Here is a 22,492-nt window from a genome sequence, read left to right as displayed (position 1 = left end):
ATGGAGAGGGGTGCTGCTGAAGGAAGACCAGAGCTTAGCTTTCTAACATAAGGGTTCCCTTACCCAGCTCTAGAGTAATGGAAATAATAAATGTGAGAAGTAGTGAGTAAAGTAAGTGAATAAAGACAAACATTTCAAAACTATGCATTGGATTTGTATGTACCAAAATTAAAAAGAAACTTCAGAACTTAATTTCAGGGACACATTAGGAAATATCTATGCAGTGTACATTTGTCAGGTATCACTATCGCTCTGTGATTGTTTTCTCTCAGGTATGTTCTGTGCTTGTTCCTGGAAGAACTTGATCTTAGTAAGTTTTTGCAGGCTAGGGTTGGGTTAGGAGGAAGTGTGGTGGAGAATTTAAGGGATACACTGCTCTTGTCTTGCCATAGCCATCCCATCCTCTGAAATTAAGGATTTGAGCATTGAAAAAACTCCAAATCCGGGTTTCATGCTCATTTTCTGTATCCAATCAATCACCATGTCCAATCAATTTTATCTCCTAAATATTTCTCAAATCCCTCTTCTTCTCTCTAATTTAACTTCCTCACCTTAATCAAATGATCATCATTTTTCTTCTAAACTAACTTCCTAAATGGTTTTCTCCAATCCATTTTCTGCACAGCTGTGAAAGTCAACTTGCTAAATGTAAATTGAATAATGTCAGTTTTTCTGTTAAAATTCTACAGTGGCTTCCCATTTATTTTAAGACAAATTCTAGAATCCTGAGGTCTACAAAAACTGGCCCTGCCATCCTCATCTTGTCTTTGCGCTGAGCTGGTCTGCTTTCAGATTCTCAAGCATTCCAGACTCCTCCTCATCTCAGAGACTTTGCGTAAGTAAGTCTCTTGATCAAAACACTTTCTATCCCCTCCCCTCTTTTCCTCAAATCTTAAATGAAGTCTCTCACTGCATGAAAGACTTCTTTCCTCACCCACCATCCCTCTGCCCCTACCTAGATGGGGTCACAAGTTCTATTAGATTACAGTCTCATAGATTTCTCCATTACCATTACATGATTGAAATTAATTAATTGCTTAACTCCTTGGCTTAAGGACTGTTCTTCTTGCTAAATATAAGCCTCCAAATAGCAAGAACTGTGTGTGTCTTATTCACCACTCTATCCCTAATGCCTAGCATGGAACCTTAAACATAGCACACATTCCATAATTTAATTCTAGTCACACCTGAAAGCCAGGTGCTCTACTAGGCATGGGCTATAGCAATGGGTAAGTAGTCTTTGACCTCGAGGAGCACACAGTTCTGTGATTAACCCAGTAAATTTTGCAAAATTGTGTCCATTTCTTTCTCTTTTCCCATTAATTTTGGTTCAACTTACTCCATATACTGCATTGTCTAGCTTTCAGACAACAATTGACTTTTTGATAAATAGTAAGGAAAAAGAAAAGATTTAAAACCTCTGTCTTTTTAGTGTCATCTATTATTAGTTTTCCCTCTCCAGCTAATAAATGGACACTATTTTTCTTCCACCTCCTCTTATGTCTGATACACTTAAAAAATTTCTGTTTGTGTCTCCCTTTGTCCCTTAAAAATTGCAATGTGTTCCTTGCTTTAGGTTTTTTTATTATTGACATAAAAATCCATTATATTAGCCTTCCTTCTTGTTGACCCTTACTGTCTGAAAACTTCTATTTATATTCCATCTTTTTTTCATATAATGTCCTGTTGTTAGGTATGTATGAGCATTCTTTATTTTTTCCTATCTGTTCTATGCATAGAGGTCATTTTTTCTACATTTTCATGTCATTTCCTTAAGAGATAATTAAGGGATCATTTCATTTGCTTAGTTTTATTTATGATTATACAAATGGAACATATTCATAGGAAAATAAAAGAAAGAGGAGAAAGGGAGGGAGAAATTCTGATCGGGGGAGGCAGGTGGGGAATATAATTTGATTCTGCTGAGAGCTGGTGTGCATGAAGGAGAGATAAAGACAGAGAGGCAGGGATGGTGGAATTTTAAAAAAGAGGTAAGGTAAATAAGGGAACTGAGAAGAACAAGGGTAAGAGAGGAGTCTGAAAACAATACATGGGACTCAGTAAAGGTGAAATTTTCACATTCACCTTGACTTTTAACCCACCATCAACTGACACCAACCCAAATCCTCCATTCCCCTGAGGGAAGAGATGATGAACTAACAGCATATCACTGTAAACCCATCTCTCTTTGGGCAAAACATTTCAAAGAAATGCCAGCTTATGTGTGGATTGACAATGTCATCTTCAGAAGGGAAACTCTGGTAAACAAATGCATACATAATTTTCCTTTATTATCTTCTTAATATCTTATTTGACATGTTCAAAAGATTATCAATGCCCACATATTACTTTGAAAGCAAAACAGTAACAATCAGCACCTGTGACTCCTCCACCACACAGCCCCAAATCTAAGATACTACCATCAACCTCTATATTCTCCTATTATACCATTCCCCTGATTCCTCCTGCCCCACTCAAGGTGACCATTATCCTAAGTTTCATGTTTATCAACCGATTACGTATACACCTATATACACAATGTTATCACGAATGTATGTGCACTTAAACAATATGTCTATGAGCTATCAACATTTTTTTAAAAAAGCAAACATTTGCCTACAGCATCTGAGAAACACACAACTATTGCCTAGATCACATGCTTTACCTGAGCACTCTATCCGTGAATTCCAGGAGGTGGGGTGGGGTGCGGTGGGGTGGGAGGTGATAAAATTAAGGCTTTTGTAGATCCATGGACACTTTTGAAAATAGAATTAAAGAGATCATCACAAATAGTTTGCACAGAATACCAAAAGGAAAAGCAGAGAAAAAAAGGGAGAGAAGAAGTATAGAAACACTTTGAAAGTGCTTACTCTAGAAATGGAAAAATCAGTGAATGTGCCCACAGAGCAAGTTTGGGTCTTAACACCAGATTCTCCTTATTGCTTATGCTTACTACTAAATGGTTAACTAAAACTCCTAAAAATAAAATGTTTCCTGATTTCAGTCTCTGAACAGAAAACATTTCCATGTTTTCTCTTCCTTTCAAGATTTGTTTTCATTGTGAGAGATCTAGGATACTTTCTTAATAGAAAAAAATTAGATTGTGAACTTTGAAAGAAACAAACAAATAAACAAGAAACAAAGAAAGAAAAAAGATTCCCTGACTGGAAGAAGTTTACTTTTCACTGCCTTCTATATTTATGAGAGAAGACTCAATATTATAAAAATGTAAACTCTTCCCATTTGAGCTGTAAATTCATTGAAATTCCCAAGTCCCAGCAGATTTTGTTTAGATATTTAAGAATCTGATTCTGAAATGTCTGTGCCTGAGTAAAGGCCCAAGATTAGCAAAACCATTCCTGAAGAATAAGATAGGAGATGTTGCTCTACCAGATTTCAAGACATATGTAAAACAATGGTAATTAAAACAGTGCAGCAGTGATATAGGACAGCACAGTGGGACAGAATAGAGAGCCCTGAAACAAACCCATGAACATATGGAAGTTTGACAGATGACACAGAGGACACTGCAGACCGCTACAGAAAGAAGAGACTAGTTAGTAAATGATGCTGGTATAACTGACTATCCACATGGAAAAATATGAAGTTAGATACCTACCTCACACACCACACCAGCAGATCAATTCCAGATTGATTAAAGATTTAATGATTAGAGGGGGAAAAAAACCCTCAAAATTATAAAAGAATATAAAATATCTATGAATTGGACCTGAGGAAGGACTTCTTAAACAACACACAAAAAGAGCTAGACATTTTATGCCCACTGGCTTAGCAAAAATTCAGTCAGAAGATAACAGGTGTTGGCTAGGAGAGGGAACTCATGCAGATGCTGCTGGAGGAACTGTAAGTTGAAATAATTGAAATCACTTTGGAAAAGAGTTTGGCCTTATCCTGAAGTTGAGCCTTTGTCTACTTGGGTATGACACAGCAATTCCACCCTTAGGTATGTACTCTAGTAGAACAGTGCTTCTTTAACTTTCATGAGCATCAGAATTACCTAAAAAGCCACACAATTTGGGGGCCCCGCCCCCTGGAGATTCTGATTCAGTAGGTCTGGGGCAAAGTCTATGAATGTGTATTTCTGAGAAACACCCTGCTGCTGAGGCTGCAGCTGGTTTCCGATCACAGTTGGAGCAATGCTTCTCCAGATTTCTTCACTTGTGTCTTGGGAAATAGGAATAAGACAACAAAGGAAACTGTCAACAAAACAAAGAGGCAACCCACGGAATGGGAGAAGATATTTGCAAATGACAGTACAGATAAAAGGATCTCTAAAGAACTCCTCAAACTCCACACACACAAAACAGATAATTATGTCAAAAAATGGGCAGAACACATGAACAGACACTTCTCCAATGAAGACACACAAATGGCTAAAAGACACATGAAAAAATGTTCATCATCACTAGCCATCAGGGAGATTAAAATCAGAACCACATTGAGATACCACCTTACACCAGTTAGAATGGCCAAAATTAACAAGACAGTAAACAGCAAGTGTTGGAGAGGATGTGGAGAAAGGGGAACCCTCTTACACTGTTGGGAATGCAAGTTGGTACAGCCACTTTGGAAAACAGTGTGGAGATTCCTCAAGAAATTAAAAATAGAGCTTCCCTATGGCCCTGCAACTGCACTACTGGGTAATTACCCCAAAGATACAGATGTAGTGAAAAGAAGGGCCATCTGTACCCCAATTTCATAGCAGCAATGGCCACGGTCGCCAAACTGTGGAAAGATCCAACATGCCCTACAACAGACGAATGGATAAGGAAGATGTGGTCCATATACACTATGGAGTATTATGCCTCCATCAGAAAGGATGAATACCCAACTTTTGTAGCAACATGAATGGGACTGGAAGAGATTATGCTGAGTAAAATAAGTCAAGCAGAGAGAGTCAATTATCATATGGTTTCACTTATTTGTGGAGCACAAGAAATAACATGGAGGACATGAGGAGATGGAGAGGAGAAGGGAGTTGGAGGAAACTGGAGGGGGAGATGAACCATGAGAAACTATGGACTCTGAAAAACAATCTGAGGGTTTTGAAGGGGCCGGGGGTGGGAGGGAGGGTGAGCCTGGTGCTGGGTATTGTGGAGGGCACGTATTGCATGGAACACTGGGTGTGGTACATAAATAATGAATTCTGGTACACTGAAAAGAAATTTTAAAAATTTAAAAATTAAAAAAAAAAACACAACACTAACTAGCTGATGCATTGCTGGGTGAAAGCAAAGGGAATGTGGATGAATAATGTGAGGAAGAAATCATGAATATCAGCCACTACTTTCTGATCAGAAAAGAGGACCATAATATTCTCTTCTTTGCTGTATCATGGATGTTTATAAATATAAATGTCATTACTGTTAAAAAAAAAAAAGAATATTCAAAGTCACATTGTTCATAACAGCAAAGATCTGGACACAACCCAAATATCTATCAGCAGAAGAATGGATAAACAAATTGTAGCATGTTCACACAATAAAGTATCATACAGTATTGATAATGAACAAACAATAAGTACAGATAACAACCTGGATAAATCTTAGAAGCATAATGTTAAGTGAAAAAAAGTAACTCACAGAAAATGACATCCAGCATGATACCACTTTTATAAAGCTAACAGATTAAATAACATATTTCTTAAGAGCAAATATATGGATAAAACTAAAATATGAACTAAAATGTGAATAGAAAACACAAAAATGGGGAAAGGAAAGAATCACCTAACAAGATGCCACTGCCTGGGTGTTAAGGTAGCTTTTCAGGTGGGTGGCAGGTTCTCATATGCTTCAGAACTCTCATGTAAGTTATATGTATATGAAAAATTTTTTATGAATATTTGTCATACATTATGGAAAACGTATACACAGTACACATAAAATGGAAAACAATTTTTAAATCAGTGCCAGACAATCAGGTAAGCTAAATGAGACAAGATTACAAGGAAAGGAACATTTTCATAACAATTAAAATACTCATTAGACTTGGTAAATGACAGAAATGATCCTGGAGGAAATGTAGAGGACAAACTTGAGATGTCCTCTTGCAGAGGGAAAACAAGAAGATTAAAAAGTGATGAGAAAGGTGATGATAGATGCGCAGGCCCAGGATAGAGGGCTCACAACAATGGTTTTAGGAGTCTTCCTAAAACCATGAGTGGAGCAAACAGAGAGGAAAAAAAGTCAAAGCTATATTTAAAGAAAATCCTCATAGGTTAAAAAAAAGGGGGGGGGGGCTTAGTCTTTCTTTCTTTTTTTTTTTTTTTTTTTGAAATTTGATGTTTTGTCTCTTTTATTTTATTTTAAAGATTTTATTTATTTATTTGACAGAGAGAGATCACAAGTAGGCAGAGAGGCAGGCAGAGGGAGAGGAGGAAGGAAGCTTCCTGCTGAGCAGAGAGCCCCATGTGGGGCTTGATCCCAGGACTCTGGGATCATGAGCCGAGCCGAAGGCAGAGGCTTTAACCCACTGAGCCACCCAGGTGCCCCAGGCCTTAGTCTTTCTGATCAAAAGTACTCTCCAAATCAGCAAATTAATGCAGAAAACCACATTGACACATTTCTGATAAAAGTTCAAATATCAAGGATAAAACATGACTTCTATAAGCATTCTGGCAGAATACAAAAGATAGAAAATAAATAAGCTAACCAAACAGAATAAAATTCACACTAGCCTCAAATTTCTCTGCAACAACAAACAAGACAAAAAGATTGCAAAGTTCATTTGGAAACATAAATGGATATGACTAATTAAAGAAAGTTTGAACAAGAAAAAATTATAAATGAACTTGAACCTCTAGATGTTAAGATGTTAACTATAATAATGAAAATGATGTAAAACTGATAATATAATATGTTATATTACATATTATAATGTTATAATATATATTATAGATATATTTATATGTTTTTACATATATATAAAACTTGGTACGTGATCAAGATGTGTTTAAGAATAGGTTATCAACTGTATGATTCTACAGCTAGTTGTTGTAAATAGTTTAGAAAATAATTAGTACCATACAGCTAATAGTTTTCAGTGAATTAAGAGGTTATACTTTTTTATATAAATTTTTTTTAATTGCTTTTCAGTGTACTAGAATTCCTTGTTTATGCACCACACCCAGTGCTCCATGCAATGCGTGCCCTCCACAATACCCACCACCAGGCTGGCCCAACTTCCCACCCCCCAAGAGGTTACACTTTTAAATGATTATATAAAAAGAACTAGAAGAAATATCAATGAAGATTGATCTGATCTTTGTGTGAGAAAGGACTTTGTAAGAATAAAAGAAGTGAAAGAAATCAAGAGAAATAAATGGATATATTTATCTAAAATTTTCTTGAAAAATTTTCCATGTCAAAAAAATCATAAACATTGATAACAAGTAAGCTACAAACTTGGATGGAATATATTTGTTCAAAATACATTCTAAAGACTCTTACCAATAATATTAAAAGATGTATTACAAATCAATAAGAAAAAGGTGGATATCCCATTGAAAACAGGGATGACTGTGATAATCACTTCACAAAGTTTACTGCAAATTAAAAATACAGAAATTGTCATCAAATAAGAGCAAATAGAACCAATGAGTTTTTTTCATTTATATGATTGATGGTGATAAAATATTTGGCATTTTAAATATTAGGAGACCATATTTAACAGCCATTCTGAGGACACTTAGAGTTAACTAAGGTAGGTGGTTAAGCAAGTCTTATAGCTCACTACTCAAGGCAGACATAGAGCTATTCTGCCAGCAAAGGGACTTTGAGACTTTGTTCTGATTTATGCAATTCAACAGACATTTTTAAGCAGCTGATATTACAGAAGACCACACAAGGGGGGGAAAAAAAGAAGAAGAAGAAGAAGAAGATCATTAAAAGATTTCTGCCTGGAGGGATGAAGACTGAGAAAACATGCATGATGTCTTTAAGACCTTGAGTAGCATGTCCACACTGAATGGCATGGTTCTGGAATTCCAGAATTATGGGGAGGGAGGAAACCCCAAAACAAATTAGGGAGCCCTTTTTTACATGGGGAGTTATAAACACTGAAGTCATTACCCCATAATCGGATATAAGAGCAAATATAAAACAAATACAAAATATATCTTGTATCAAGTATAAAAACAAAATATGATAATAGCAAATACCATAGAAATTAAGGTGGCAGTGAATAGGCTTTGTAAGTTCAAATACATGTGTGGATCACAGATTGAATATTTATTAATCAGTTACAAATGGATGACAGAATGGCTAAAAACATCACATTCTTTTAGTTTAGAATTATTCTTTTTATTTCAGAATTATTGAGGATGACCAAGAAGTAGCACCATGGTTTGTAAACATTCTTCTGTTTGCATTTCTGACTCTGGAATCCAGGACCCTGGTCTCTTGCCTGGAGGACTTTCATCTCCCTCCCACCACACTAATAGTGTTTAGTGACAATATTGGGAGGATAACATTTGGATTCTTTTACTGATGACAATCCTAAAGATTGGAAATCTTCTACTCTACAGTTAATCACAAGTCATAGACCAGTGCAAAAGTCAAGTCATAGGAAAAGAAAGTTGAAAATGTAAGGCCCCAAAAGGTTATTATTTCGTATGTGAAAAACTTTGATTCATTTGTTTTGCATGCCTGTCTGGGTCCACCCAACTTAAATTTCCCCAAATTCATTTGGTCAGTTGAAAAGGTCACTTTAGACAGTGCCCATTTCATTATCAACCCAAGGTAAGCACTTAATTGAGTTGACATGCTTACAGGATTAGGGTCTCTTTAGTCATGATTCACTGTACCCCTGGTAAGAAGTGGTTTCTGGCCTATGTATTGATATGTTTACTCATGACAGTCAACATGCTTCTTTCTCTAACCCTCCACCTCTCTATTCTCCTCAGGACTACTGGCTCTCTCTCCTTTACAAGCGCCTGATCGGCCCCAAAGTCTTGGCTGTGCATGTGGCCGGGCTCCAACGGAAGCCACGGCCAGGCCGAGTGATCCGGGACAAACTAAGGATTTATGCTCACTGCACAAACCACCACAAGTAAGTTTTCAGAGACACGTCACAGAAAGCCACTCCTGAGGGGCTTCAGGCTTCAGGCTCCTCTTAGAATTCCATACCATTTGGGACCCCTAAAAGACTGACTGTAAACTGCTTCTGGAGTCATTATACCTGCTCTTTGCAGGTTTCAAAGGACCTCTGATAAATAGCTTTTTCCCCAGGTAAAACCATTTTCTCACTCTCAAAGGATTGATACACAAAAAGTTCATAAAAACACATGCCATTTGTTCATTTACTTCTTCATCCAACAAATTTTTATTGAACATTTTCTCTCTTCCAGTTGATAAGGCCCACGAGGCTTTTTGTGTGTACCTACACCTGAACCAAAGCTAGAGACACAAAATGTGTTCCTATGATCCAGCAGCAGAGCTTGAGGAAATAAGTCTACATTTCTAAGGTGCATGCTGGAGAACTCTCCCATTAGAAACCTAGCCCTAGACCTGTGTGTCCCAAGCTGGAAAGCCCAAAGGAAGTTATGCCAGCTTTAGAACCATTTTCAGAATTTCAGAACTCTTTCCAACTATTTTAAATCTTAGGAGGTTAAATAAAGACTAGGCTTCCTTTTTTTACTGGGCTGGACTTAGAACAATCAGTGTGGTACAGTGTGTCTATCCTTCTCTTTTTGATCGGAAGCACTGGTTGTCATTGAAGTTGTCTGTAAATAAACAGGAAAAATAATTATCAGTAAATAAATAAAGTAAGGCAGATAAAATTTTAAAACATGAGGATCGGAATGTAAAAACTGAAAACAGATCCTAAAGCCAAACCCATCTGACCATATTTGGCTTTCCTACATCACTTCCTGTTTAAGGAGCAGAGTAGGCAACTCTGAAAAAGAACTCTTTCTCTTAATGCCAGTGGAGGATGGGAGGAGGAAGCCAGTGCCTCCAGCCAGAACTTTATTCCGGTGGGCCTATCAGGGGCTGATCATGGGCAGTGGATAGCACAAAGAGTTCCAGTGGTCAGGTTACAATAGACGTTCCTTCTCCTTCCTTGATGAGAGAGGAGCCAAGTCAATTAATTTATCATGATAAGATTTTTCAAAGAATCACTCTGAACATAGTGGGGCCAGGGGCCAGTTATCTTGTCTGTAGATACAAGTGCCTATTGTGGATGAGAGGAGGCTGGTTTGGGCCGAGGCCAGAGGCTTTCAACGTGCCTTTTGCTCAACAGGAAGCTCAATCCAATACCTGACAGAGAGTGACTGCTTTATGGCTCTGGCTGGAGTTATCTGATCACCACACAAGGATACATTGTACTCCTTGTCTCCACCCTGGCCCTGAGGTAACCACTCAAAAGGAGGACCCCCAGCTTCAAGAGAGAAATATTACCCTTGGCACCTTTTGTCTCCTTTGGGAAACACATCAGTTGTGCCCTTTATACGATTGGTCTGAGGAACCAGGGGGGAAATGTCAGTAGTCATGGGCTTAGCAGGATTTCCATGTCCTCACAGAGGGCTCCTCACATAGTCTCATCCCAGTGCTCATCCTCATATTCTTTAATAACATGCTTGTGGGGAGTTGTCACTAATATTCTGAATATACCATGAACTCAGGGCCAGTGTCTCATTCATTTTTGTATTCTTGGTGTCTAATATGGTAAACTGGCATGAAGACCTCAGGAAATGTTTGATGCATGAATGAATGAATGCATGCCTGCAGAAACAGGGCATCAAGACATCATGGATGATTTGAGTAAGAGTTCTTACTCTCTTCCCCTTTGATATCAGCACATAATCCAGAACGCGGTGGTGTACTAGAATAGCTAAGAATTCTACCATTCACTAGCAGGAAACCTCAAACCAGTCACTAAAATCATCTGGATTTAATATTCTCTCTAATCACCAGCTCTCCTCTGCTTTCTGTGGGAATCCACTTCAGAACCTCTCTGGGGAAACAGTGCCACTGTGCTCCTGTCAGTACCGCCCCTCTTCCCCATTAAAAAAGGAAGACGAGACTTGAGTGATCTCTTGCACATGTGGCTGTAATGAGAATAACAGGGTGGAAGGTCTTTTTGTTCCTATTAGAAAGTAAGCCCACAATGGATGCACGAGATGGCTGGGTTTGTAGATCTCCTCCATGTCTGTGGGTGTCAGATGCCCCAGATAGGTAAGCACAAAGGTAGGACAAGTGTGTCTGCTCCTTCTCCCTGGGAAGCCGTGTGCCCTGCCTGCGCCCCTCATATTCCACGACAGTCATGAGGAAGCATTGCTGATTCACTTGGTTTATTCATGGTCAACAACTCAAGGTCACAGAAATGTCCCAGAGTAGGCATGTTGGCTTTACACTAGTCACTCCTGACCAATACTCTGAAAATATATATCCTTGGTCAAAATAGGGATTGGGTGAGAAAGTATAAACTTAGCAGTAGAACAATCCAGAGAGACTGTCTATTGAAACAACTCCTGCACTCCAGTGTAGACTGGGCACTTGCTGTGTGCCGAGCATCTTGCCAGATATCTGCACTTACATTATCAGACTGAATTCCAGAAGTCTTATGGTATCACCCCTCTATGCAAATAATAACAACATTAATAATGCAAAGAATTTTACACTTGGGAAGACCCTCAGAGATCTTTGGGCCCAATGTCCTGTGCAGCAGAATTTCCCTTTGCAACCTCCTTGGCAGTTTTGCAAGCTCTATTTGAATACCTCACTGCCTTTCATGGCACTCTCTTACATTGTGGTTTGTTTCTGACCTAGGAGAGTGGTGTGTTTTATGATCAATTGAGGATCAAAAGTTCCGTACGCACACCAATACCAGCATGTGCTCTGCTGCCTTCTGTTCTAGAGTCAATAGATCAGGAGCCCGGCAGCATGGCAGTTCTCACCTTAGATCTTCTTGTTCAGAGAACAAATACATTTTGACTGGGAAACCTTGTTTTTTTATAAACCATTCGGCTGAAACAATGTATGTTTCTGGGGAGGAGCTGAGGTCTTAAGCCAAGTTCAGAACCAATTGGAACCTGGTGGATATTGAAGCAAAATTGAGCCTTTTGGGGTTCAAGTTTGTTTATTATTGGCAAAACATGACTTCCTGTTTTTTAGAAGAGATTTTTTTAAAGGCTCATAAAAAAGGTTCCTGAGGCTTCTTGGACATCAAATGACTCTTACAAAACAATATTTTGATGAGTTAAGTGTAAATGAATCAGAAACATGTGGATTAAATTTCCCTTAAAATACACAGGGGCTTTGAAATTAGGGGAAAAAAATGTTTGGCAAAACATGGCCTGACTTTTACCGAACCCAAAAACTTTGAGTTAGATTTGGAGTCAATGGACCAACCCGGTTCTCAAACACATGGACTTTCACTGGAAATGACCATGGATTCCAAAGCACCATCTTCTCTTTCCTTTTCTTGCCTCCCAGCTGCACTGGAGACATTTCTAGAACAGTGACTGTTTTTTATCTGGAAGTCAAAATGCACCTCTCCCTATGATGTCCCCCACCTCTTACATTGAGGATACCCCACTTTGAGCCTCCCTTCCCTGATTCACTTCCTCTTACCCCCATGGCACCACAGAGAAGATGTCAAGCAGCAAAAGAACAGCCAGAAAGATGAACTCCAGATGCATGGGTTCCCTGCTGAGGAAGAAGTCTCACCATGAGTGAGACATGGGGTAAACTAGATGTTCTACCAAGCAGAAAAGGACATTCACTAAGAAAACCAAAAGCCACCAGACAGACCCTATCTTCATAGGCAATAGATACTCCTCCAGATTATTTTTCTGTGGGCAGAGAATATATATTCTTTAGGACTCTGGATTCTCGACACAGTACTTTCAGGTTGGTGCTACACTCCCCAGCCAAGAATGTATTTTCATAGCCAAATGACCTCTGCTTAAATCCTTGCCCCTTGCCCCAAGCAGAAGGGATGGCTGAGGCAGTCTTCAATGCTAGTTCCTACCTGAGGAGGCTCCATGGATTCTGTGAAAGCCTCTGCTCAGGAGTCTCTGAGCTGGCTTTCAGTACTGCTTTGTCTCCCCCAGGGGAACTATGTAAATGAAAATCAGACCATTGCCAAGCAGCTTGAAAAGACAGCTTTCCCTGCAGCAATGCTGTGATTTCAGGTCTCCCTCCCACCCACCACTTCCCGGCATCCCACCCTTCTCCTCTTCAGTCTCCCAGAGCTCACCCTGCCCCAGCTCTGCAGAGGAAAAACTCGTAAATGCAAGCATGAGGCTCTCCCTCCTCCACTGATGGCCTTTGAGGTTATCTGATGGTAGTTAGCAAAAGAGTTTACCGCAGTCTGGCAAAACTGGTGCCCAGGCATGCCTACTTTTGCTTACACTGAGGCCCAGAGTACCTGTAGTTAATCGTGTTTCGCTCAATTTCCTCAGCAAAGCTAAGCTTAAAGCCCACCAATGGAATATAGTTGGTATTCTTTTAATGACAGCAAATGCAGGACACCAGCTAGCAGCATCTTCTGAGCTCTGGTAACACAAGTCTGCTCAGTAAATGGGCATTCTTTTCTGACCTAACTCAGCTGGCTCCAAAAACTACTTCACATGCTTCAGAAGATTAAGAAGGACCAGAGAAGGAACCAGAGAGAAAAGTCATATAATAATTTATCAGAGTATCAGTGCAGGCCTTCAGAAAGCCTTCGAACACAGTAATGTGCCCTCCTACAGATGTAAGGAAAATTATCTGACACAAAGTCAATGGAATATACTTTGGGAATTCTTCTTCTAACCTTAATGGATTGTTCTAGACAAATGGTTCCCAAACTCAACTCATCTGCCAAATATCCTAGAAAGACTTATACACACACACATACACAACACACACACACATTCCTAGCTCCCATCACAAACAGATGGAATCAAAGTCTTCAGGATGAGTCCTAGCAACTGTTTTATTAAAAAACAGAAACAACCCAAGTTATCATGTTGACCTGTCCTTAGTCACTCTACTCTTAATTAGTACCTTTAGAAGCAGAGGTGAGTGAACCAGAGGCTAAGGGATGCTGTTTCTGCAAGGAATGATATTTTCCTCTGGGCAAAGTTGACTTAGAGTTTCTCTAAACTCCTCCTTTGAAGGCAGGACTGGGTCATTTCTTCTGTTTCCTCTCATTAACCCATCCAGATGGGGCCCTAGGGGACCCCTTAGAAACAAAGTCTTTTTTCCTACAAGAAAGAAGAAAATCATTATAGTTTTGTTGATACATGCTGAACGTCTCTTGCATGTAGGCATATAGTTCTTCCAGCCTTCTGAACATCCTGTGCTGGTTTAAAAGGATTCCAAAATGCTAATAGTTTTATAATCTTGGTGTAGGTAAAACAGCAAAAGCTGAAATCAAAAAGATCAATAAATTTGGCTATCTAAGAGTTTTAAAGTTTCATACATCAGAATACAATGTCAACAAACTGAATTGATCAAAGAAACCTGGGGGAAATTTTGCAACATACATGCAGACAAAGGATCACTATCTTTAATAAATAGTTTTTATAAATCAATAAGAAAATGGGCAAAGAACATGAATAGCCAGTTCACAAAAGAAGAGATAAAATGGCAAACAGGCAAACAATGCTGCCCCTCAGCGTGAATTTTTTTAAAAATGCAAATTAATACAACACAAAATCCCACTATCACCTCTCAGATTGTTAAGAGTATTTTAAAAGGTTAATATCCTTTACTCTTTTTTAAATTTAATTTATCTTTTTTTCAGTGTTCCAAAATTCATTGTCTATGTACCACACCCAGTGCTCCATGCAATACGTGCCCTCCTTAATACCCACCACCAGGCTTACCCAACCACCCCCCCGCCTCCCCTCCAAAACCCTCAGTTTGTTTCTCAGAATCCACAGTCTCTCATGGTTTGTCTCCCCCCTCCAATTTCCCCCAACTCACTTCTCCTCTCCATCTCCCAATGTCCTCTGTTATTCCTTATGCTCCACAAGTAAGTGTAACCATATGATAATTGATTCTCTCTGCTTGACTATTTCACTCAACATAATCTCTTCCAGTCCTATCCATGTTGATATAAAAGTTGGGTATTCATCCCTTCTGATGGAAGCATAATACTCCCTAGTGTATATGGACCATATTTCTTTATCCATTTGTTCATTGAAGGGCATCTTTGTTCTTTGCACAGTTTGTCAACTCTGGCCATTGCTGCTATGAGCATTGGGGTACAGATGGCCCTTCTTTTCACTACATCAGTATCTTTGGGGTAAATACCCAGTAGTGTAATTGCAGGGTCCTAGGGTACTTCTATTTTTAATTTCTTAAGGAATCTCCACACTGTTTAACAAAGTGGCTGCACCAACTTGCATTTCCACCAACAGAGTAAGAGGGTTCCCCTTTCTCCACACCCTCTCCAGCACTTGTTGTTTACTGTCTTGTTGATTTTGGCCATTCTAACTGGTGTAAGGTGGTATCTCAATGTGGTTTTGATTTGAATCTCCCTGATGGCTAATGATGATGAACATTTTTTCATGTGTCTATTAGCCATTTGTATGTCTTTGGAGAAGTGTCCATTCATGTCTTCTGCCCATTTTTTGACGTGCTTATCTGTTTTGTGTGTGTTGAGTTTGAGGAGCTCTTTGTAGATCTTGGATATCAGCCCTTTGTCAGTAATGTCATTTGCAACTATCTTCTCCCATTCCGTGGGTTGCCTCTTTGTTTTGTTGACTGTTTCCTTTGCTGTGCAGAAACTTTTGTTCTTGATGAAGTCCCAAAAGTTCATTTTCACTTTTGTTTCCTTTGCCTTTGGGGACATGTCTTGAAAGAAGTCACTTCTTTCAAGACATGTCCCCAAAGGCAAAGGAAATATCCATTATTCTTAAAGGTATGAGGAAATGGGTGCTCTTGTAGGTAGTTGAACAGAGCAAATTGGTACAAGCTTTCTAGGCAGTTAACATCAGTGTTAGCAAAATGTGTGTATCAGTCAGGATAAGTGAGGTTATGCCATGATAATGGAGGACCAACAAATCTCCATGGCTTTCGATAAAAAAGTGTATTTCTCATGCATACTACCTGTCTGTCATGGCTCAACTGTGGCTCTGCTCCACATCGTCTTCATTCTGGGTTGCAGGTCAATAGAGTAGCCTCTCTTGAGAACATCGTTGGTCTTCTGGCACAGGGAAAAGAGACATGGCAAAACACAGACTGCCTTATAAAACTTCTGCACAGAAATTTGAACACATCTACCCACATTTCATTGGCCAAAACCAATCGTGTGATCCCTAGGGTTCAACACAGTAGGGACAGAAAATCTTCCCACAAGGAGAGGCTTCACTGGGAATGAACCAGAAGATTTGGTTAGGAATCATGCCATGTGCCTTCCCCTAGTCCTAATGTGTCCAACTTCCAGGACTTTATTTGAAATAATGGTGACATGCAAAAAATTTATATACTAGCATATGTAATTTTGTTATGGCAAATTTTGAAAAAATGTAAGTCCCCAAAGGTAGGGGGTTAACTAAATAAATTATAGTACATTTATATAAGTGAAGAATTTAGCATTCTTCTGTAAGTAGAAGAAAATACACTAACATAATAAGATGGGAATATGTTTAAGATGTTCATGAACTGAAAAAACAATGTGGTCTCAATTAGATGAAAACTGAGAAATATATATGTATATGTCAAAGTACTCAGTAAATATGTGAATTAATGTTGAATTAATAAACAAAAAATACTGGAAGGATGTTTACCAAAATTTTATCATATCTCAAGATACTTGGATTATAGGAGAATTTTTTTTCTTTGTATTTCTCTGTATTTTTCCCTTTTTTCCCCATGCAGTCAGCATGTTTTATTTTCATTCTCAGAAAAAGATATTTTGTTTTCTAAAGTCATTGTAATATATTTAAACAAAAACAAAAGGAGAGTGGTGGGAAGCGGGTATCTTCTCTGCAAGAAACCACAAACATTATCAAGGCCTTCTATCTTTGAAGGTCAGGGGTGGTCAAGAATCATAAAATAAGTGCCCTTTCCTGGGGCAGTCCTGTTTGGTGCAGTCTATGAATTATTTAGCAGCATCTAACTGACCACCTTATTTCCATCTTACCCTTCCTCATCTCAGCCACAACTATGTTCGAGGGTCTATTACACTTTTTATCATCAACCTGCACCGATCAAGAAAGAAAATCAAACTGGCTGGGACTCTCAGGGACAAGCTCGTGCACCAGTATCTGCTGCAGCCCTATGGACAGGAGGGGCTCAAGTCCAAGTAAGTGCAGACCTAGAAATAGCTTAAGAGCAAGTGCAGCAGGAACTGGAAAGGGAAGGATCTAGCGCTGTCATTTTCCTGCTGCTATTTCACTGCGGGTCTCAGTGGGATGGAGTCAGGGGACTGCTGACTCCCTCTGGGACCCTTGTCAAGCCTGTCCCTGTCTCTAGGCTTAGATTCCTCAACTGTAAAATCAAATGGTAGACAAAATATTTCTCAACAAGGGCATTTTTTGTTATCTGGGCAAGACAATTTGTTATGAAGGATGATCTCATTTCACGCTACTTATTCACATCCTGGGTCCCTACCTACTAAATGCCAATAGCACCCCCTAGTCACGTGACCAGTGAAAACCCTGGGACTTGAGAGCCTTGCCCCTTTCAGCTGCAATGAATAGGTAATGCTAGAACTCCCTTGTTGTCGGCATCTATGAACCTCATGGGGGACAAAGGGTCAAAAGTTCAGAGATCAAGAGTTTGTTCTGCCCCTAAATTTATAACTTTGGACACATCACCTCTTGGATCTCAAGTTTCCTTATCAGAATGTTAGGAGACACATTATATTCTGGGGCTCTGTGATTCCCTCAAACTCTAAAAATATATGATTCAGTGATACTCCCTACCTCCCTTCGTCTCTGCCAGAGACTGTTGCCAACCCTGACCTCCACCAAAAGAAAGCAGCTCTAGGCCACAGGGAGAAGAGCCTGGTCAAAGACAAGGCCACCTCAGCTCCCCGGGTAAGGCCTCCCAGGAAGAGTATGGGATGCTGTACAGACTGGGAGCATTCCTATTACATTTTTAATGTTTACCAAGTTTAACAAAGCTGTAAACTTGGAGCAGGTGGCTTGCACTCCCACAGCTGCCCACAACTATTTGCGCTATAATTGTTCGCTGTTTCACTGCAACCTTGGTGGCTTGCATTTGGCTTCCAACTGTATGTGCAGTGGGAACAAAACACAATCTGGGAAGTCACTTACTGAGTCTCTTTAGCCCACCCTAGATCTGTATTTTCAATTTTGGTTCGTACACTGGCTCTTTTCTCCAGCTACATGTACATTGCCTCTACTTTTCTTTCCTCGCAATCCTACCTGTATTAGGAGTCACTCGAGTATTTTATCCCTTCCCTTTCTGTTTCCCAGTCTTTCATGACTAGTATGCTGAATTCCTGGACTTTATCCTAGGCAGGAAAATGAGTTTTTGTCCCAGAGTCACTAAATCGTTTGACCTTGGCCGATCAGTTAATCCTAATTCTTTGGCCTCAGTGTTCTCATCTGCAAAATTCAAGAGTTGCTGTATGTTTGGTAAGGTCCCTTCCAGCTATAAAGTTCTCATCCTGAGGCTGATTTTCTGAGGATCATGAGTGTGTTCAAGTTTCCACTGCCATTCACTAGTGACCTGCAAAGTCACTTCTTGCAGAAGGGCTGACACCTCAAGCAGTGATTGTGATCCTTCAGGGTCCTCTGGAGCTGGAGATTAGGAGCTGAGCCTGCCCAACACTGGGAAAACCATGTGTACTACACAGAAGGAACTAGCCAAATGCCTAAGTCTAACAGGCCATTTGCTGACTGTGTGTCCTTAAGCAAGTTACATAATTTCTATAATACGGTCTCATTTTCTTCATCTCATGGGGAGAGGAGTAAACACAGTAGTCTGTGTAAAGTTCCTGCCACATAGGAGGTGTGTGGTAAATACCCATTGCCTTCTTTTTCCTCAACTCGGGACTCTAGCTGGCTGGGACAAAGGAAACAATTGCTCTCTTTCTAACATCTCTAAAATGTTCTTCCAAAGCAGAGTCTTCTTGGATTTTTAAGATAATGTGTTGCTAAGATGCTTGTTAAGATTATAATAAAGATGGTATAAATGCAAAACCATGGAACAGGAGGAAATGTAGTCAGAGAGTAGCATCATTTTATGAGTTTGTTTCCCCCACCAACCAAGGACATGGGCCTCCAACCCTGTTTACTCCAGGATTATTCCCAATGCTTGAACCTGGGCACGCCTCGGACCCTCCTGCCTATACCTGTCCTGCAGAGTGACTGAGGTGACTGCCATTGGCTACTGATGTGCTCTGTGCTCCTGTTATGCTTTCTTGTACCTCACCTCGTCACCATCTCAGTGACAATTTGTGTTAGGGGGTTTGTTGAGAATGTCAGAGGGGGACAGGGTAAAAGAGAATTTCATTCCATGGGGGTCCTGAAGAGGGATTCTGTAATGGACACTGAGATCAAATAACAATGTTACACAGTCAGAAGAGGAGGCAGCTAGAATCAGAAGGCCTGGCTATGAATCCAGTTGCTGCCATTTACTCGTGTGGGCAAACCTCAGCTCCCTTACCTGTCAGATGGGGTGATTGTGAGAATCAGGTTAGAGCATGTGGGGGAGCTAGAGCATGTGAGCTTTCTACAAATGAAAATTTCGCACACCCATGCATACACATATGTATAAAAGTAGAAATACAGTCAAGGCACATATGATTTTACATATATCATTTTAAAGAGAGTTTTGGATTGGAAGTCAGGAGAACTGGATTCCAGCCCTAATCCTGCCGTTACTTCACTGTGGAGCTTTGAGCCTTTCACTTAATTCTCTAAGCCTATTTCTCTCCTGTAAACTACTGCTAATTTGACACCTCTCCCGTTCTTGACCTCAGTGACTCTGACCCTGTGCCATGCCATCTTGGACCATAAGCTGCCGGCAGAGGCTGTCGTGTATATGTTCAGTGCCCCCAGGGCTCTGCTCAGTAACTACTAATGCATGCAGGAGCCCTCGGTGGTTCTGAGATGGGGGTCTCACAGGAAGGGTGTGGTTTTGGTGAAGCAGACTCTGCAGGAAAGGATGAAAGGAAATGCAAGGAAGTGATTTCAGCGTTTGGTGTCTCCTTGTCTGTTTTATAAGCCTCTGGGGCCAGATTCTGTATTCTGTGTCTGCTAATTCCTTGCTGCAGCCTGGAGCCATATTAACTCAGAAGAAAATGGAAAGCTCTGGGAGCTGAGGAACCTGTAATTGCTCTTGTCTGGAGGAACCAGAAAGAGGATACAGAGCAAGTCAGTGTGCCATTCAAGCCACCAGTTAGACACCGTGGCCTGGCATTTCAGGAGTAGAGAGATGCCAGCAAACATTTATGACTGGTTGAGAACAAGGGGTAATTCTCATTCTCTTGGAGTGGTCAGCAGGGCTGGGTATATTTGAAATCTTTGGAAAGGGATCTCCATGAGATCTTGGGGCTCAAGAATGTCAGGCATTGCACATGAAGCCCCCCTAAGGGGCTAATCAGGCACAGTCTGGGCATCCGAGTCCACAAATGAAGGTTCCTGTTCGTCATTTCAGTGAGTGAGCCCATCATAAGACCCACCAGTCAAGTCTCAACTCTCTATGTGAGAAATAGTTCTCATTCCTGGAATCAGACAAAAGGTGGGTGCCCTATACCCTATAGGATAGGAGAATGGAAGCTTCAAAAACTATAGTGTGTACAAAGGAGGGGGTTCTGTGTCTAGAATACATATTCTGTAAGGATGGCTGAAAGAAATAGGGAGATTTCATTCAGAGAGGAAAAATAACGCAAATCATAAGGACTTTCTTTAGATACTCAGGGACTGTGAAGTGAAAGAAAACAGATTTAGCCTAGAATCCTCTAAAGTGACAGCAAATCAGGGAGTATAATTTAAAAGAGAAAGATTTCACCACAAAAAGAGCTCATTTTCCAGACTCATCTGGCGTGACCGAGGACAGGGTTGTTAGGAGGTAGCCTATTATTCAGAGAGTGAGCGGCCATGGCCAACCCAGAGGAGCTCCAAGATTCTCACTCAGTGGGAGGGTGAGCTAAAAGAGTTCTGCTTCCCATTGAACTGTAAAATTTGATTTTTCTCTTCTATTCTCCTTCCCCTAATCCCACTTCACTTTTGGAGCTGATGGTCACCAGCCAAGTAGCTTCTTCAGGCCACTAAAAGGCCACACAAAGAGGCTGTGCTGTAAGAGGACGTGGCGGTAATATTGGGCTAGTTTTTCTCCAGAAAATCTCCAAGGTGCAGGTCCATCCTCTGTACTGTTCCCTGGTTTCTCACCTGTCTGGGAGGAAGACTGACCATTTATATCCAAGACAATAATAGTTCCCATTCTGGAGAAGTCAAAGAGAACATTTGGGGCATCTCTGTATCCACAAAGGAAAGAATCTGCCCAATGCCTGATGCGATCACAAATCAGTGAGCATTGTCCTCTAGGGAGTCGATTCCATCCAAGACATAAATATCTCCAGTGTCTTTCAACAAACAGGGAAACAACATGAAGCTGGGCCAAAGAAGTCAACTTACTTAAAAAAACAGGACTCACATTTTTAGGGAAAAGTCAAACCAAGAGTGGGTGTTTGCTCACATCCCAATGTCCTACCCTATATGTCTAATTCAATTCCATTTTAAGGGAAAACTATCCAAAAATTAGAAAAGAAGGAAACAACCTTCATCACACTGACCATTCTGTTCTGACATAGTAACCTGAGGGAATGAGCAGCTACTAAGAATCCTGGGGCAGAATGACATTTTGAAGTGATCTGCTTCATTCTCCCTACCCTTAGTCTACGGCAAAGCCATCTGGACTAGACGATGCTCTAGGTTTAAAGACCTCTGGGTAATGAGTGCCCACAATTTCAATCTTGTCCAAACACTTAATTTTATAAGATCACTGTGACCCACTGTGGCTGGGACTTTATAGATAATAAAGGACTTTAAGATCCATTAAATGACATTAAGAGTCATTTGACCCTCTGAATAGCACCAAGAAGAAAGTAGAATAATCCCTGCCTCCCTCACACTTTAGAGTTGGAGAAACCAAATCTTGGAGCATTAAGTGACTTCCTCAAGAGTCACACAACTATTAAGTGATAGAGTTAGAAAGTATCTAGCACGCAATTTTCCTGGCCCCAAATCCAGTACACTCTCCTCAACACTGTGCTACCCCAGTAGTCCAGCAATATAAAATTATAGTGACATACTGACAAACATACAGTACAGATCACTGAACGCTATCACGATACCGTCTGCTTTCATTTCATCATAAGCTGTTCACAGAATGAATGTGAAGAGTATCAGGGTACTCAGCAATGTTCTCTCCTCTACGCCAACTCACCTCTGTTCTATTAACTTTTCTTCAGAAGTCCTAATTCCAGATCCTTCTTAAAAAGTCTTCTGTGAGCTGCTTCTAAGATTCTTTTTCCCAGTCATATAGAATTTTAATAAAAG

At 40.1% G+C, this 22,492-nt stretch overlaps 1 protein-coding gene across 3 annotated transcripts in view; it reads left to right on the top strand.

Annotated features, from left to right (window-relative positions):
* Nucleotides 1–22,492, top strand: part of LOC111145067 (heparanase 2 (inactive)) — a 667,951-nt gene that overhangs the window by 630,461 nt on the left and 14,998 nt on the right. For all 3 annotated transcript variants that reach the window (XM_022499683.1, XM_022499682.1, XM_022499681.1), the window contains 2 exons: nt 8,924–9,069; nt 17,116–17,262. In XM_022499683.1, coding sequence (XP_022355391.1) covers nt 8,924–9,069; nt 17,116–17,262 — 293 coding nt within the window. The remainder of the gene's footprint in view (nt 1–8,923; nt 9,070–17,115; nt 17,263–22,492) is intronic.

The sequence above is a fragment of the Enhydra lutris genome, unplaced genomic scaffold, assembly GCF_002288905.1.
Source record: "Enhydra lutris kenyoni isolate GAN:26980312 unplaced genomic scaffold, ASM228890v2 scaffoldscaffold12, whole genome shotgun sequence".
NCBI lineage: Eukaryota > Metazoa > Chordata > Mammalia > Carnivora > Mustelidae > Enhydra > Enhydra lutris.
The sequence above is the reverse complement of the archived record's forward strand: the minus strand, read 5'-3'. Positions and strand labels throughout refer to the sequence as shown.